The following is an 18903-nucleotide window of genomic DNA, read 5'->3' as shown; positions in this document are numbered from 1 at the left end:
CCGTCTTTTAAATTCACAATATCGATTATTCCGTACTTTCTGCTTACCGTTTCGTTCATTTTCCAAAGACTCTGACATTACTCTACCTCCCCCCGTTTATTCCAACGACAAGCTTAACTTTCGATATTATGTAACAAACATTGGAAAAGTCGCGAGCGATTCCACCCATTGGTCGATCCGTTCGAAGTATGACACCTGGTACGTTTCATCGTAGCAACGTATCCGAATAATCTCGCGTCTCGACAATAATATCGAAGCTCACGATAAAAGCCACGTTTCCGTTAAAGCAACGGCCGGATCGATTCGTTGACAGAACACCAGGACGCTCGGCGTCTCGACTACCACGGGAATCAAGCAATCCTCGTACCTGTTTCAACGACGTTCCTTGGCGGTAGTTCCATCAACCGGGTAAGCGTGTTGGTCGAATCTCCTCTGACGAGGATCGAAGATCGTCAGCCTCGGGGACGAGAGATCGTAGAGGAGTGGTTCATATTGATACGCGTATCCCGAGAGCGGTGCAGCGGGCACAATGGAGAGCACTGTGAGGCGTCACGAAGGTGGAAGGAAGACTTTGGAAGACTGGCGTGATGCCCGAGCCTGATCGGCTCGCCTGTTCAACCGACTCCTACAGTATACCCGGCATGCACCGTGGTTCCTTGCTCGGCTTGTCGAGCCATCGTTTTGTATGTTTTTGCCTGAGATCTGGCTGGGCTTCGCCTCGACCGCACGAGCCTCTGTGTTCCTCGGTTAAAGCGGCCTTTGTAACTGAGATCCGATTATAATGTTCCGTTTAAGCGCCGCCTTTTGCGCGACCTCGCCGAACCCACGTTTTGTTCGAAATTTTACCCCGATGCGTTCCCATGCGTCGAATACCTTCCCACGACGAACGTACTATCGCTTTCGAGGTCGTTACAACGGAGACGCGTTACGAGGATTTTTCCTACGTTCGTCTATTCGACCCTTTGCGCTCGATGCTTCGTTTGCTACCGGAAGAAAGAAGCCTCGAGAAAATCCATCAAGTCGTAAAATTCATCCGGAATGGAACAGTTTTGTACACTTCTTTGTATACGCGCGTTTACGCTCTAGAAGAGCGTGATATTTAAATTCCAATTTGAATTACAAACCACCAAGTTTTCCCGGGTTGGAAATGGTACACTGAATTAGATGGCGACCGAGGGAGGGTCTCCTCTCGAGTCCAAAGGGTTAAACATTCGTCGATACGAACGGGGGATGCGTCGTAGAGTCACCTGTGGTGTTTAAACGAGTCCAACGTGCAAACAATGACTCGTACCACAGTCTTCTCGGCTTTTATTTAACGTTTCGATCTCGGTGATCCTTTTGAGAAATATCGTGGTTATTCGGGCGACAATGGTAGAGTTCACGATGAATGAATTGCGATGCAAAGAGCTGTGGGCTTTGTTAATCTTATCAAATGGTGCGTCAAACGTTCTAAATTATGTACCTCTTTACCAGACGATGCTTTCGCATCTATTTCGAGATTTTGCCCGAATACTACCTTTGTTATCTCGATAAAGCTATATTGTTTCTATGGAGGACTAAAAAAGGCCCAATAAATGCATCTTGCAAGGGAGATAGTATCTTTTCAGGGAATTATCGAGAATTGTAAAAGATAGGAGGTAAATTTAACTTATCGATGCAGCGAATATTGGTTAGAATGATTGTTAATTCTTCTCCCGGATTTCCTCGATTTATTTCTTATCTTAGACACCGTGTCCCTATTTCCATGTTTTTCAAGAAGACTTAACCGATACCAACAAGGAGGTCTGAAGCTTCGTTCGTGTTTATATATGTATGGTGCACACTGCGAACCGTTTCAAGGCGACCGAGATTTTCGATTCTTTCCGAACTGGAAAGCTCCTCGACTTTCAAACCTTCGGGACTATCAAGATTAAGACTTTCACGAGTTTCGAAAGCTTTAAGGTTCTCGGGATTTGGAAGCTTTTAACGGTTCGAAGAATCTCCCTCCTCGAGTATCTATGCGAAACGATCCTATTTCACGTAACGAGTAGTTTTATCCGGGAACTGTCACAAAGTTCTGTTCGCTGGATATCGAGATCTTATCTTATTTCTCGCGCAACAGAATTATTTATGCAAATAAGTGTAAGCTTTGCACCGATTTATTTAAATAGAAACAGAGAAAATGTGAAAATTCGAACAAATGTCGTACCGTTGATGCGATATTTTCGTCGAAATTTTAGCAGTAGGTATTTAAATTATTTTTAACAAATTATAGAATTGTACGGAAATCTTGGGTTGCATTCGTTAAGCATATTCGCTGAATGCCCATAAGCGTTCAGTACGCGCAATGCATGGAATGCTGATAAGTGTCTGTCCACAAGATCCATAGGGTTAATGCACCACTTAGGCATATTTCACTGCAAAAAATTGACTCGCGAGCTTAACATTCCATTTCTACCTTCAACGATACAAAACCCTTAAAATCCTCGAACAATATTCGAAAAATGAACATTGTTCATAAGGATCGTAATTTAATACGTTTCTAGACTTTTTTAGAATGCAAACCTATATCTAACGACGAGTGTTAGTACCTGGTGCTGACTAACCTTAGTATCGAAAACTTCTGGTGCTAACTAACCTTACTATCGAAGTTCCAAAAACTTCTATTCCTAGAAACGTCAATTTAACATCAAGATGGACTAAACACGCGCCTCGAATCAAAGATCGGAACAAAGAAACTCCCGGAGTATGTAACCAAGGTATAACGCTTGTCCCAACATACTTCTCAAGACCAGGATTCCATTGTGTAGGAGGCTTAAGGTCCGTCTGCAGTTCCCTGGCACGGTGCCCTTGCTGACCATTGCTGACCGTATGCAGGATCGAACCTGGCCCCTCGGTTTTCTTAATCCTCTTTCCCTCGGATCCCCCTTGGCCTGTTCTCTCGCCGTCGGTCCCTACTCTTCTTCTTCTTCTCCTCCTCCTCCTCCTCTTCCTCCTCCTTGTGATCCTCCTTTTGGTTCTCGGCACACGTTGTAGGTAACGGCAGCGGGAGGACGACACTTGTGTCGTTACTTTCTCGCCGGACCACGTCCCCCGGACTTCAGATAAAGAGACGACTCGAGAGAGGACTCGCTGGTTTCCCGTCCGGTTCGACTTCTACCCTCCCCGAACACGAAAGACTATTACGGCTAATTCTCGGGAACTGTAAGACGTGAGTATGGAACTGTGGTTCAACCGAGACTTTTCGACGCTTATTATTAGAGGGATTCAAGAACGGTAAGTACGACTGTCGGTTCGACTTTGAACCGACTCGAAGGGATTGTCGTCTCACGGTACGGTAACCCCTCGTTAAAACGTCGCATTTGTCCCTTTATGAAACCTAACGAAATCATCTCCGCCACTCTTTGCATTCTTCGGCTCGAGCTGCCCCTCAACTCGGTAGCCGTGGATTTAAAACCTGAACTTCAAAGCGGTGTCTCTCGACTACCCGTGTCGCGGCTATTAATTCAAATCGATAACTTGCCAACTTACTCTGTGAAAGTATTAACAATAAATCGACGAGTCGAATTAAGTTTAAACCTGTATCGGTTTGAACTTTTTTTCACGTATGGAGCAATTCGTCCCTGAAGAGGTCTACACCGTCTTTTCTAGGCCAACGAGAAATCACGATAGTGGACTAGTCGAATAGGACAATTGCGATGGAACAAACTTCTAAAGTTATAGGCGATCGGAAAGCTGTCCAACCGTGATCCTTGTAGATCTTTGAGTACAACCGAGGTTAGGTTCACTCCATGCGTTGTTGTTTTAGGACGAACTCGTCTGTTCGAATTCAAGAAAATTTTACTAAATTCGATTCCAAGATCGTTCGAGTCTCTTCTCGAAATTAGATTTGATTCGGGTACGGAAGAGGTTGGAAAGCGGTGCTCTAATTTTACAGCCATAAGTAATTGTCAGCGTTTGAGTGACGTTTCTAGCACGGGCAAACCCCGACGTCTGGAAGTTCCAACGTAGGGTGTTAAAAATGAAGATCGGGTTCAAAGAAACTTTCCGCTATACCTTCGTACAGTTTCGGAGAAAATCGAAGTAGCGTTTATCCATACGGACCTAACCCAGACCTAACCCAGACCTATCCGAAACGAATTCAATGGGAGCCAGTTCCGAGGAAATTGAATAAGTATCGTTTATCCGTCCAGTTCCATTAAATTTGTATCTCCGCAGAGACTTTCTCGTTCGGATTTTTCTTCGATGGTGAGATATCAACGTAAACGATCCATTTCGTCCGTTGCAATTCGAACGATTTTATCGATAATTCGTGCTATACGATCGAAAGGTAATTTCAGTGATTACACCTTACTGGATCCTAGCAGAAACTAGTATCCTACAGTTACCAGGGAAGTCCTGTTCGCCTAGGATTCTGTCCTTCGAAATCCTATAATAATAATAATAGTAATAATAATAATAATAATAATAATTGCGTGAATTCGATGCAAGGTAACGGAGCTCCTTGTTCGAAGAAACGTCTGGCTCCTCTCAGTCGTTTCTCGAGTTGAACGTAACGCGCTCGTAAAATGTCGTTCTATATTTGCGGAAAGTGAACCTTCAGAATTGTGCAAACTTCTCCCGTAGGAGAAGCTCGTTCCCGTTTGTCGAGACTTCGAAATAACCTTTGTACATTCACCGTGAAAGAACGTGGACGGCCGTTCTAGCGGAAAGTTTGCACCTTACAATTTTACAAAAGTTTTGTTCAGCATTTACGTAACACCCTGTCGTTTCGATGCAGTTCCGCGGCGCCGGTTCTTTCGTACCGTTTCTTGTACTTCTCAGCTGTTCGGGCGATCTTAATCCCACGGGGCAACGGAAACGAGTTAACTCGACTTTCGTGACAAATACAATCGTGTTACAGTCACGGTGATATTCGAAACGCTAAATGCTACGCGAAATGCTTCGAATGAGGAAACGCACGAAGAAAGACTTATCGAACAACCTAGTACACTCTTGTCTATGGCGCATTGCGAGTGGATCGTGTTCGAGCTAGAGAGCTCACTTATATCGTGTACCTCGTGCAAATCAGAAATACATACAGATTAATTGAACAGAATCCAGTAGAAGAAAATCCATAAGACTCGTCTGTTAAAAATCGATTAACTCGAAAACTAATCTTCCCACGATGAAATTTCGTTCAAAATTTTCCATTTGCATTTCTACAAAGAATCGTTCTATTATTTACACCACGATTTACGAAACATCGCGCGCGAACAGAGACGAGCCACGTATCTTGAACACCATCTGCACGGAAAATATTCTCGCCGCGTTAAATTCTTCACCAACTCGAATTTCCAAGATACCCGAGACACGTTAATTACCATCGTTAACCCGTACATCGTGTATCGATACAACTCGCTCCGATTCCTCTACCGCCGCTAATAAGTTGCATCGCGTTAGCCGAATCTTGTTCCCTGGTTCGTAACTCATTCTCATTGTTAACCATCGTGGCGCGCTCGAGGTTTCCGTGAAAATTTTGCAACGTGGCACGCAGCGGGGGATTCGCGATCGTCTTGAAACGAAATTACGTCTCGGTGGTACCAGCCGCCAGGCAAACAGTATTAAATGGAACTGATGAAATTTCTAACTCCGTCGTGGCTGTTCGAGTGTGCACACGCGCGTAAAGAGACGCGTGCAACGTTCCTCTTATGCTAATGAATTTCAGCGACACGGGGCTCCGCGGGCCGCGCTAATGAAAATGCCCGGAGACTCGGTTCCGTGCGGATACGAGGGAATCGACTGTCCGTTCCTCGTGGTCCGCCATCGGTTGGAAAGCATCGTGACCGATACCGGTATTCAACCGTGCTACGAGAACCGTATTCCCGAGTTTGAATAGCTTTCGGGGGTTGTTCCTTCGGGCGTGCCGCTTCTCTCTTTTCATAATGGATCCCTCCTCCACCACCGAGCAGATTCCCTCTGTTCCACGGCCTTTCTGGAACGCCGCGCACCAGCTGTCCAGATCTACTCGATTACACGTTTTTCGATCGGCGATCAAATTTCTGTCACGTGATATCGGGACGTCCGTCCGCGAGGATTGTCAATGCCTTTCAGGGCTCCTCTCGTGCCGCGATCGTATCTTTTTCAATATCGTTGCGTCACCGCGAGGCCTCAAGTGCCAGTTATCGCGAGTACTCTCTCCTCGTTGAAACCTGGTATCTCGAACGGCATTCAACGGAACTATCGCCGGGTGAACCTCGAAAATTGTACATCGATCTCACCGATAGTTCTCTAACCGCTTCTCGAAACGATCCGTTGGATATTTATTTCTTGGACAAGGCAGACGACTACTAGTAAAGTTTGATCTCAATGGAAGCATTTTTAACGCATCGGTGCGATCTTCCCGATGAAAACGAGACCGAACACGCTGTTACTCGAGTGTCCTCGGGTCACGTTAATTGTGTACACCGGGTGGCATTTATTACTGTCGTTTAAGGGGAACACGGCGCATCAAACGCATCCCTTCTCCTTCTCGACGAGCTTCCAGCTGTTACGCAACTGGAACGCTAGATGGCGTTACCGCAGCGGCGCGACGTGGATGCGCAGAATTATCACTTCGACGCTCGCACATCGAACGAATTGCAATGTTTTAACTTTTACGCGATGTGTATCCAATAGATTTTTTTTACGAATTGAATTCTCATTGATTCGAAAATTTCTAAAATTCAAGGAGCGTTCAACCTTGCAACGTTTCGAGTTTCTATCGTACCGAAACAACGAAACTGATCGATTATTGAGAAAAATGTACACTGTCGTATGGAAACTATTTCGATGAAATCGAGTCGTCGAATCGCGAACGAAATTCACGAGATAACACGATCGCTTAAAAATTCGATTCAATATTCCCTTTGGAGACTACCTTACTCACCGAGAATCTTTTGGACGAGTTTCACCCTCCGCGAACAGAGCTTCACGAGGGACGTGGTAACTCCGTTTGGATGTCGAACGATTTAAAAATTGTTTCGAAGCCACGTACCAGCGGTGTGTCCGCTGTTGGTAAACGCGTGGTCAGCTCGACGACGAAACGCAGAAAAGGCAACGGTCTGGTCGCGAAACGGGACACGGTAACGAGTGAACTCGTTCAGCGTTGACCGTCTTGGGCGGGAACGACGCGGGTTTCGCTCGCGGACCGCACGAACGCAATTAATTTGATTCGGGCGAGGGGTCGCGCGGCCCGCAGGTGCGAGAACTGCCGGCGCAACGTTTTAATTAATTGGACTAATGGAATTTACATGCTGGGACGATAATGCGGACTACTGCACACTCGTTGAACAGAACTCGAACAAAACTGGTAAGTACGTGTGAACGTGCTTGCTTGCTTGCTTGCTTGCTTGCTTGCTTGTCGCGTGACACTAACAGTGTGTACGTGTACGGTGTGATAAATAAAGAAACACGGTTGCGGGACAGAAGGGTCTCAGGGAGGGGGAGAACTGTGTGTATATATGTGCGTAGACCCGCGTGTGCGTGTGTGTGTGTGAGAAAAAAAGCGGCTAAATCAGCTGAAGCCGAGTGGTTACGTTAGGTTCCTTTCTCTTTTCCATGCTTCGCCATGCCAATCAACTCGAAGTTGTTTCTTGTTGCGCCAAGGTGTCTTTCACTCACCCTCTTGTGCAGCAACTCGTTGCACTCCCATGCGCGATGATTTTGTCTCGCGGCTCCTGTGCCTCCGCCGCGGTCCACTTCTCTGCCGATCGGGCTGACCATTTTCCTCTCGACTGGAAAAAAAAAGAAACGAACGCGGTTTATACATCGTATTATCCGTGAAATTTCCTATCGAATGGTACGCGGTAACCTTTCGATGCGTACGGTTGCAGAATTGCAACACATCAACGGTGTCTCTAACGAACGAAAGGCGCCGTTCGATTTCAAGGTGAGTTCGAAGCATTGAAATCGCGTTCAGATAGATCTTTTTCTCTCAGATTCTAGGCATCGTATGGTTTACGATCCGATTCGAGTATCGATCGATTTTTGAAAAATTCAAGTATCAACGAGAAGTTTGATCGAGGACGGTGCAGCAGATTTTCGGCGTGGAAAATCGAGCATTGCAGAAATATCGAGCGTTCGAGGTCAGGTCGACTTTCTCTTTAATCACACCGAGAACAGTGTAAGTTATATGCAGCTAGAATCGACTGGATAGAAATGCAGAAAGCCAGCACTTAATATCCCCGGCACTGACCCGGACAAGAATCTGGTATGGAACAAATATTGGCTCAATATCGCTTAACCACTGTTCGAATTCGAACGTTGGTTACTCTCGTTAATGTTTGTTCGATAATGAATTCCCCAGACGTTACCACGATATTACGGTAAGTATAACAACGTTCCCGAGACAATGTGTGCGCAGAATGATCCGAGATTGTGTCAATAATCCGACAAGTTTTATCGGTTTACCCTTATCAAACTCGATGCTCACTGTCTATTTCGAGAGAGTACACATTTACCATGTTACAAAAATACAATTAACGGATCAGAGTGTCCACTACGCGAATCAATCCCTTTGATTTCTAAATAAATACTTTGTCGATCGAAGTTTCACTTTTAACGGGATCACTCGCGATTCTTTTGTACGAAGAGACTCGTCTCTATGTTCCATCGATAAATGCAGCAAGGTACGAGAATCGAAGTAGTCGATTTGCTTATCGAAAGTGAACATTTTAAATAAAAAGTAATAGACATTTATCGACGTTCGAGGGCAAAATATACAACCTTTTCCTAACGAAGTGTCCGGGCAAATGGAACATAAATGAAGAAGACTAGTTGATCGAGTTTAATCTGTTAATAATTAATTTCAATACGGGCGGCAAATTAAACTTAATTATCTTGTTTGATGCGAGCAACTTCAACGCGGAAGTACAGGTGATTTTAATAACCTTGTTATTACAACCATATTTACCGCGTTATTAAAATGATTAAAATTAACATTTGTACGTTAAAATTATTTATATAGAACGAGCCAATTAAGTTCGTTGCGACGTTCATCGTTTCAATTAAAAGACATCGATTCGTAACTTTTAAAATATAATTTCACTCTTTTCAAAACTCGCTCGTGAGATCCCGCAGGTGCATCGGTGCATCTTTATGCAACCAATGATCCCACGAAAATAGACCACATTCGACGAGTATCTCCGAAGATACATCTGCAATATTTTCCTTTGTACTTTCCACTTATCGTTGCTTTCGAAAAAAAATTGTACACGACAAATGTACATGATCATTCACCAATGGATTTTATACAAATGGGGTTCGTTGGTTCGACTTGCGAAAAAAGATTGCAAGTTGCAAACAGTTCGTGAACTGTTTTGTGTAATTTGTGACGAAAAAAACGATCGACGCGTGTACGTACTTGGACTGTGAACTCGTATGTCGTTGTCGCTAGGGCTGGAAACTCGATGGTCGTTCAAAGAAACAACCCTTAAGGCTCCAGCGGGGCTGATCAATCGTTGAGTGGAATGACCGCTCGGCGACGTTAGCCTCGGGTCCTTCCCTTCGTTGTTGTTGAGCCTGCAATTTAAATACCGGTGAAGAATTCATTTAATCTCGCGCATCGAGAAATACACGAGACGTGTATTACAGCTTTCAGAGCTCGATCGAACGAACTTTCCTAATTTCCGCGGAATTTCCTTTCTTACGTCCCTTTTCCGTTGAACAAAGAATTTTCGGTAAATCCATTGAGAGAAGACGATCTTTTTAATATTCAATCTCGCGCGTTTATTTACTCTTTATTATTTAATTTACGAGTAATAGTTCTAAAGAAGGGGTTCGCTTGTTAGTACTGGGTGGTCAAGATTGTAACAATTAGTTTCCTTTGAGGATGAATTTTTCAAAAATTTCCTTTCACCACTGACCCGCGCGCGATGGAAACGTATTTCAGTTATCAGATGTAGCTCCCGATTTTTCATAACCGCAAGAATTCTCTAAACTGGTTAAACCCTTAAGGCCGGGAAAGTGTCGGGATGAAATTTCGCGAGAGCAGCCAACAAATTTAGGCTCTTTATTCGTTTAAAAATGTTTCCACCAGCGGGCAGTATTTTTTTTTTTATTAAAGCTCCCCGGACGAACGAATCGTCGGAATAGTTTTATTCGAATCGGCAGCACCGTGCCCGAAAGAGAGCTCTGCTGACGTCGTTTGAAAGTTCACGCTAGCTGCACCGGTACTCCTCGTGTATCCACAGTGTGAAACACCCGAGAAAAATGTGTCACCGAGGGAATTGCAATGCCGACTAGGCGCTCTCGGGAACGCTTGAACTTGTCGATCTTAAATGGTTTTCGCGCCGTTATTTGCCAACGTCGCGTTCGTGAGAATTTTTAAAAAACTTTTCGCCCGCGCGAAACTTCCGCATTCCCGTGTGGACTTTCGATAAACAATCTCGGTCGTTCTTTTTACGCGGGAGCATCCTGTTCCCGAATACACACACGCATATCGTTAACGATCAGCGGTACAGTTATCGATTCTTCGTTTCGGTATTTCGATGCACCACCTTGCGTTATCGTTTCTCTTATTTCGAACAACTTTGCAACCGCGGTACGTTAAAACGAGCGGTTGGATTTCTTATTTAACGAGACAGAGATAATTTGTTATTCGTGAGTATTGTATGTTTGAAATTTCCAAGATGGAAAAAGTGGATTCGTTGTTCTCTAGCTCGACGAGGATAAAAACGCGTCGCTCGAAAGAAGTTCGAAACTTTAGGTGCTCTGTGGAGTGTTGTTTCGTTGATAATTGTAAGATAAGAACGACCTTTTTCGTATTTTCGAAACTTGAACTTTTCGTAGGTTGTTTATTAAAGTAATATATAGAAATAAATATGAAAAATGTTAACTGGTCACGTGGGTATTCCTGAAATTCATTTAATAAAAGTAACGAGTACGTTAGAAGTAAAGGTTAATAAAGCTATGAATAGTTCCAGCTGTTCGAAACTTTTCAACTTTCCAGGTTTACTATCGTTTTAAAGCTTTTACTACAATTTAACAGGTGTTTTTAATCAGGATGAAATATTACGGGAAGCATTTTTTAATCTCCTACTTGCGAGTATATGAGGCTGTGAGAGCTAAAAAGTGGATTAACCCGAGTAAATCTTGGTTTTGAGTAATGACATCATTTTTGAGTGGCTTGACTTTTTGCATCAGTTAACTGCAATGTTTGAAATATGAAACTATTGAAAATACCTAAAACGTACCTGGCTTTCGTTTCGTTAATTTCTGCATGGAAAATTTTTGGTTTATCCATTTTCGTTTCCATAATTCTATACATAATTCCTTAAATTGAGCAGTTAATGTAAGTATAAATACGATACGTTGCAAGAAGAAAAAGAAGAACAGTTTTGGTTTAAAATTAATGGGTTAACGTAGACAGTGTTCAGTCATTATTGTTCAGTGACAGGTCTTACGAAAGTTGGCTAAAACATCTGACCCAATTCGATTCGCAATTCCTTCCAAGATTAATCTATCCATCTCCTTACAAAACATTTGGAATACGATCTTAGTTTCGGAAGTTAATTAAAGTCGCACAGATCCACAAGTACATATTACGTATACAAAATATACGAACTCTAGAAATTTCCATATATTATACAATATATACGAACTCTAGAAGTTGGCATATATTATACAATATATACGAATTGTAGGAGTTGGCAAAAATGATAGAAAATACACGAACTCTAGGATTTGGCAAAGGTCGTAATTTGTGCGCGTGTTCCTCTGAGGGCAGAGCTACTGGAGGTTGTATTATATAATATACACGAACTCCAGGAGTTCGCAAAGGCCAGAGAAATCGAACAGATCCGCAAGTAAATATTACGTATACAAAATATAGGAACTTTAGGAGTTGGCAAATATTATAGTATACAAAATGCACGAACTCTAGGAGTTGGCAGAGGGCATAATTTGGGCGCGCGTCCCTCACGAGGGCAGAGCTACTGGAGGTTATAATTCGTGATGTCACTCACAGCCGTCAGGGAAGTGGTCCCGAGCGGTCGGTTGAATTTCCCCGTACAATAGTACTCGGTACCCCTTGCGTATCCTCTGTCTCACAATATTGGTACTCACATGGTAGACCCCGTTCCGATGTCACCGCTACTGGCAGCTCGCAAGATCTGCGAATTGACGGTTACATCGTTCTCCGATTGCCTGACCGACTGAGGGGTGGACTGATGAAGCGGAAGGGGCTGTCTATGCGCGGCGTTGGCCCTCGGCAGTGGAAGGGTGGATACCGTGGTGGCTGGCGGTTGCGTCTGTGTTCTTTGAGCCAGCTGAGACGTACTGACAGCCCTCGGCGGTAGCGGATCCCTCCCTATCACCGACCCAGACCCGGAAGCTGCGAACAAAATAGTTTCTCGTGATAAAACACTCTCTCTCTCTCTCTCTCTCTCTCTCTCTCTCTCTCTCTCTCTCTCTCACTTGCTATCTTTCTCTCTCACTCGCTATCTCTTTCTCTCTGCTCCGTTTTGGTTAAATATTTACCACGGGCATGCGCCGTGAATTTTTCACCTACCCTCGTCAAAGGTTTAGGGACTTCGGTGATTCCTCCAGAGAGAAACTTTTATCGGCGGTGTTCGCCCGACAGTTCTCATTTCGGGTGGATTATACCAATCTTGGGGAAATTGATGCGCTGAATTTTGAGCGAACACGCGGGCAAAAATATCGGACAGGTTTCAATCTGTCTTGACTCAACTGGTCAAGATACGCAACAGTGAATACCGGTATCTTTCCACGCTCGGGACACGTTAATGAGTCATTGTTGTTTTTTAATCGATAAAAGAGTCCGTTTATGTACGGAAGAGTTTGTTTTTCGCAAGTACAAAGTCACTTTCGAATTTTCGTACGTTTTAACATCGGTAGAAAATTCTAAAACGACTTTCGGTACGAACATCGATCCACCGACAATAAAATAATAAGGATGTACAGTACGCGGGCAAGAAGATTGCGTTTGGAGTTGCGGAGGGTCTTATTCGTTCAGGGTCCACCTCTTCGGATCCACATATACGATACATTCGTTCTATGCTTGAATAGAGGACCCCTGATCGAGTAGTACCCTCTCACTACGTCACATGCAATCTTCTCACGCGCGTACTATACATATCACGCAGTATGTATTAGTTCCAAGGTGAAGAACTTTGGATCTCTAATGACGCAAACTTCTCAAGCTCGCATGGAAAAATAGTTGGCTATTATTTAGGCTTGATTTGTTGGCCTTAATTTGTTCCTATCACCGATACATTAACAACGAGTACCTTTCAAATTTACACACACACGTTTCCATATCTCCCAAGCACCGATGAACATTGAAACGGTCCCGATCGAGTTTCTCAGACGGTTTTGCCAACGTGATAAATTTCGTTCGACCATAATTCGCACGTGAACATCGAGTTTGTCTTACTTACCGGTTGACCCGACAATTAGTTCACATTCATCGTGGTGTAACGTTACCAAGGTCTCTCGAACAGAAAATCTATAGCTATCGGTGATAAGCGCGTACCGTGCTTCCCAATTAACCGGAACAATTGTGCCAGAGCTTCGTCTCTGTTTAAACGCGCTTTATCGTCGGTTCGTGGAATCGGTCGCTTTCTCGGTGAACCAAGATCGTCCAAAACAGAGGTCGTCGACCCCTCTAATTATCAAGGGTGCGGTAATTGGGGCCGCGCATCGAAACTGGCAATACGAATTCCACGACACGTGGTATCGTTGCAAGTGACGATGCTCACGGGACGCTTTCGACCTTACGATATTGCGTTTTGCTCACCCCGCCGACTGCTCTGCTGTTGATTCGTTATTATTCCCGAGCTGGGATTCAATTTCGAATCGAAACCCGCTCGTCTCGCGCTCGATTTCGAGTTCAGTGTTAACGATCGCGAACACGGTGCTACCGATCTATGAATCGATACCCAAGGGGCGGATCTACCGTGAAATTAACGCAGCTTCGGAACTTCTCGTAGAAAGAGCTCCCCGAGGCTTCTTATTCCTCGATGCGGTTACAATTTCTCCTGTAGGATTCGTTTCTAGTTTTTATCCAGACCTGTACGTTTATCGTTACGTGAACGCGTGAACTTTGGGAGACGAATATTTCTTCTACGTCCGCGCAGATGAATACTCTCCAAGCGTAGTATAAATAAAGGTGCGATCGGTGCAAAGTGCGAGTAGGAAATTCCTGCAGTGAAAGTCTCGCGATTGCATCGTTTTTTCCGAGAAATAAAGATTGGCTGTTGCGGATGCAGCGTGCCATTTCAATGCGATCGTAAACATTGGAGACGTCATTGTACCGTAGCATTGTTATACACGTAGAGAATTTTTTATATAGAATTTTTCGATAGAAATAACGACGAAAATACAAATCAGCATTCCATTCGAACTTATCGGTTTATTCGTCCATTTATGCTGCATCTCGAAGATCTATGTTGCGCTTCATACGTGAAATAAATGCACATTTCTCGATCGCGTAATATAATTTTCGATACCAAATTATTCCGAATGAAACGATCGAATCTCGTTGAATTTTACCAACTCTGTCTTAAGTGAATAATCCAGTTCGCTTTGCGTTACAATTGTCGACGAACAACGTGAAAAAGCGCGGCACAGTATAATAAATTGCGTTAAAATTTCATCGACGAAGCTCGGTTGAATTTGTAATTCTAAAATAACTCGGCTAGTCGAGAATGCAGGGGAGTGGTCGAAGTAATTGAATTCAGTTCGCTATTTTTACGAACAACAAGCGTCTGTTAACGCAAATAACCTGTAGAATTCTTCGTGAAAATAGGATGGCGTTCGAACAAAGAGAAAGCAAACGTGGAACGCGAAAAATTTCCACTAGGTTCGTCGTACAATTTTGTACATTTGTTACAGTTTTACTTCGATTTCTATTAAGTAAACCTCACTATGAACGAAACAAGAAATCACAGGTATTGCAAAATATCGTGCTACTCAGATACTAATTCGTAATCATAATCGAGGAACAGACGAGACTTAATAGAGGTCCCTTCTTAATTATTTCGATCGTTGTTTAATTTATTAGATTATTTTCGAGCGATTGCGCAAGTGGGTCCTTTTCGGTGCGTAACCTATTAATTTAAAATGACCTGGAGTGTCTGTGACCCTAATTACCGTTAATTAAATTTAACAGTAGACACGTGAGAATGTCTACGCGCTCGAACGAGAAAATATTTTTGTCCTTGCACGGATTAGCGAAGAGCGAGATACTCGTGAGAGATGTGCGATAATTGTAATTTATTAAAATATCAAGCATATTCGAGTTGTTCGACCGCGTGCCACGTACATTCCATAAAATTATGTATAGTGTTCTGTCGGAATATTCATATAATTTCAATATCCCATCGCTCTTCACTGTTCGTGCATTGGGACGCATAGTTTCGACATTCTTTGCCAGAGGGTACGTATGAAATTGCATTTTCGTCGCGTTTCGAATCGCGAAGTATGCGCAATACGTTATCGATCGATTTCGGTTATTTTTTTTTTTTAATACTCGGTGCACTCCTGACATTTGAAACGGTGTATCGATGATTTCTTCGTTACCAGTTCGTTTCGAACTTATACACCAAACTCGTTAGAAAATACGGATGTCGAGTTTCGATGTATCGGAGTTCAAGGTGTGACATAATTTTAAAACGAAATTAATCGGCACACTTTCGAAACGATATCGATACGATACACAACCGTAAGATTGGTTCGATGAAAGACCGCGTTAAAATGAAATTAATATACGATATAAGCTTAAAATTGAATTAACGTTCGATACGAGTCCGTCTATATAGATTGAAACGTAATCGAATCTTTGGAGCATCCGATGGTTTCAATGTAGTTACGTTTGCAATCAGCAATTGCGCACGAGTACACCTAGGCAGTCGTCTAGGGGCAACAAACCACAAAACGAAGCACTTTCTACTGTACATTTTTTCTACTGTACGTTGCACTGTACTCCTTATCAATATTTGAAATATTAAACAAAAACTCACACCGTTCCTCAAGATTCGCACTCGACTAAATTTCAGACACGTTTAATTCAGGTATGTGTATAAATATATATACGTAGACTAGTAACACAAAAATAAACAACGAAAAAGAGAAAAAGAACGCAAGAATCACTTCCAGTCAGTGCGACTTATCTCGACGAGAGCTCGATCAGGAGTCCCTTCTTATCGATGAGGTCGAACGCATCTCGACTTGGTCTCTAAACAAAAAGGTCGTCGACCCCCACAGGAACACTCCTATTACGCGCGTTCGAGGAACATTGAAATTCAAACGCACTTCAGCTTAAACCTAATAAGTTGTTCGATAAGTTTTATCGAACGACAAAACTTATATAGCGAGAACGCTTCCCTCGTCGTGTCAACGACCCTTACCCCTACACACCCTACAAATACAAACGGTTTAAATTACCATACAGTTCTCCGGGTGAAAAATTTTCTCTCGCGCCTCTTCGGATTGCAATACACCCTCTACTGTAAGAGTTGCCCACCCTAATGTTAAAAACACCGATTTGGAGCGAAGTGTGTTCTTTCGAAGCGAAGTAAAAAGTCTTGAGCGTGTTGGTTAGCCATATCTCACGATGTACACGTTGCATCTTGTCATTTTATACTACGACAGCGTTGCGTTTAGAGAATCCAGTTGTCGATCGCGAAATTCAAACTTCGTCGATTTGATCGTCGAAACGAAGCAGAATAAACGCTCGTAACTTTTTACTTGGTCTTGATTATTTCCCATTTCGATTTGAAAGAGAATCCGTGCGGCTCGGTGTTTCACCGAGCTCGTAACTCGTCGTCTGACGGGCCTGCCGGCAGACTTCCTTCCTTCCTTCCTTCGTTTCTTCCCTGAGGAATTCCACGGTTGGCCAATCTCGGTGCGCGAAAATGCTCGCGCGTCTACGGGCCGGGTAGGGACCGCGTGAGCCGAAAATTCCGGAATGTCGTCCGCAAGGTGGATCGTGGAAGACGTAGCGAGTGCAAAGGAGACGTGTGCGCGCGTGTCGCGGCATGCGAAACTCGGCCCGAAGGGGAACGAAACGTCCAGGGAGCGTAATTGAATCTCACGGCGGTGGGCCGTTAGCGGGCATATAACGAGCGACCGGATGTTCCGTGGACATGGGAACGCCACGGAACGAAATAGAACGGAACTACTGGCGAGCGAGAACGTCTGAGGGGAATTACCGCAGGAACCGCCTCGTTTGAAAACAGACCGCGCCGAGGGACACGGGAAGGGACAATTTATCGCGCGCAATTAACCCAGCCTCCGAAACCAGGCCATCCGCGTACCTACGGTTACGTAAGGAGTATGCATCTGCCTTACACGGTGGACGACGTCTAACCACGCGCGGATCGCTTCGTCCTCGATTCTAACACCGTTCCTGTGTCCTTTTTATTTAGCTTTCTTTTTTCTCACTTCCTGTCTCGCGACGAGGCTACCACGCTCGAACCTACACGGAGAGTTCACCAACGTTTATTCACCGAGCGGTATTTATCGGCGTTTAAGAACTCACGGGACGATATTCTCCGAGAACGTACTTCAGAAACTAATACTTGGTTGTTCGACCAAGCAACCTGTTATAAAATAGAAAATGTCATAACGACGTTTGAAAATACGCTACGAAATTTAAAGTAAATCTCTTTGGTTGGTAAATCCAATCGAAACAGAAAATATTTGTACATTGTATGGAAATTGTATCACTTTTTGGCACACCATTGTCCGTAATTTAAAAAGGATGTAATATTTCGTACAGTAGGAAAAGAATTCTAATTAGAATCTTGAAAAGCGAGAGCATACGATCTTGGAAATTCATCGAAGTTGAAAAGTTTCCTGCCGTTTCGTTCCGATATAAAAACAAGTAAGAAGGAAACACCTTCCTGGTCCAATTAACTTCTTTGGAAAGTCGGATAAAGGATTCCACGAGAAAAGATCTGCGTCGGTGTGATAGGAAGAGCACCTTACGCGAATCTCTCGTATCAAAGAAGCGACAACAAATGGTTCGTCTCCGCGGACGGATATCGGAAATTTGTCTGAGCCGGTTGAATAAAGGAAATCCTTCTTTTTCCCGAATCACGATCGCGCCGATCGAATATTCGCCCGCGTAAAGAAACAATTCCATTGTGCCCGGGGAAACCAACCACGCTCGAGGAAAAACCGGAAGAACGTTAACCAGACAAAAGGTAGACGAACCGCGTTCGAATCGGGAAGTCCTATTTTCTTTGGCAGCGTCGAGGATGCACTTAAAAACATCAATTTCCTCCTTTGTCGCGGGAAATCATATTAAAGCCCCCGTCTCGCGTTCCTCGCGTATTTCGCGGACAACATCGTGCCTGGAAGAGGAAAAAAAAGGCATTCTCCTCTCTTATAAGAGAGAAAAGGACACTCTCTTCTCTTATAAGAGAGAAAAGGACACTCTCCTCTTTTATAAGAGAGAAAAGGACACTCTCCTCTCTTGTGAGAGAGAAAAGGAGACTCCCTTCTCTTATAAGAGAGAAAAGGACACTCTTCTCTCTTGTAAGAGAGAAAAGGACACTCTCCTTTTTTATAAAAGAGAAAAGGAGACTCTCCTCTCTTTCAAGAGAGAAAAGGATAATCTCCTCTCTTGTAAGAGAGAAAAAGACACTCTCCTCTTTCATAAGAGAGAAAAGGACACTCTTCTCTCTTGTAAGAGAGAAAAGGACACTCTCCTCTTTTATAAGAGAGAAAAAAACATTCTCCTCTCTTATAAGAGAGAAAAAAATCGCCCGGTAGGAAGAATGCTAAGAAGCATTCTTTTCGTTGCGGCGAGGAAATCGTTTAACCCGAGGGTAATGGGGACGTAAGTCAATTTTAGCGCGGCGTCTACTCGACGCCGTGACGTTTCTATTTTTCGTGGACACCGTTAACAGGAAATTATCCGCGCCACGGGAGCAAATG

At 43.8% G+C, this 18903-nt stretch overlaps 1 protein-coding gene across 8 annotated transcripts in view; it reads right to left on the bottom strand.

The window, feature by feature from the left end:
• Window positions 1–18903, bottom strand: part of LOC143152868 (uncharacterized) — a 329127-nt gene that overhangs the window by 38713 nt on the left and 271511 nt on the right. For all 8 annotated transcript variants that reach the window (XR_012993664.1, XM_076323451.1, XM_076323450.1 and 5 more), the window contains 3 exons: window positions 12064–12331; window positions 9362–9519; window positions 7621–7733 (listed from right to left, as the gene is read on the bottom strand). Coding sequence is in view for 7 of the 8 variants with exons in the window: in XM_076323451.1 (XP_076179566.1) it covers window positions 7621–7733; window positions 9362–9519; window positions 12064–12331 (539 nt within the window). In the remaining variant the exon portion in view is untranslated. The remainder of the gene's footprint in view (window positions 1–7620; window positions 7734–9361; window positions 9520–12063; window positions 12332–18903) is intronic.

Source organism: Ptiloglossa arizonensis, chromosome 11 (genome assembly GCF_051014685.1).
Source record: "Ptiloglossa arizonensis isolate GNS036 chromosome 11, iyPtiAriz1_principal, whole genome shotgun sequence".
In the NCBI taxonomy this organism is placed as follows: Eukaryota; Metazoa; Arthropoda; class Insecta; order Hymenoptera; family Colletidae; genus Ptiloglossa; species Ptiloglossa arizonensis.
This window is presented reverse-complemented; position numbering and strand designations above follow the sequence as displayed.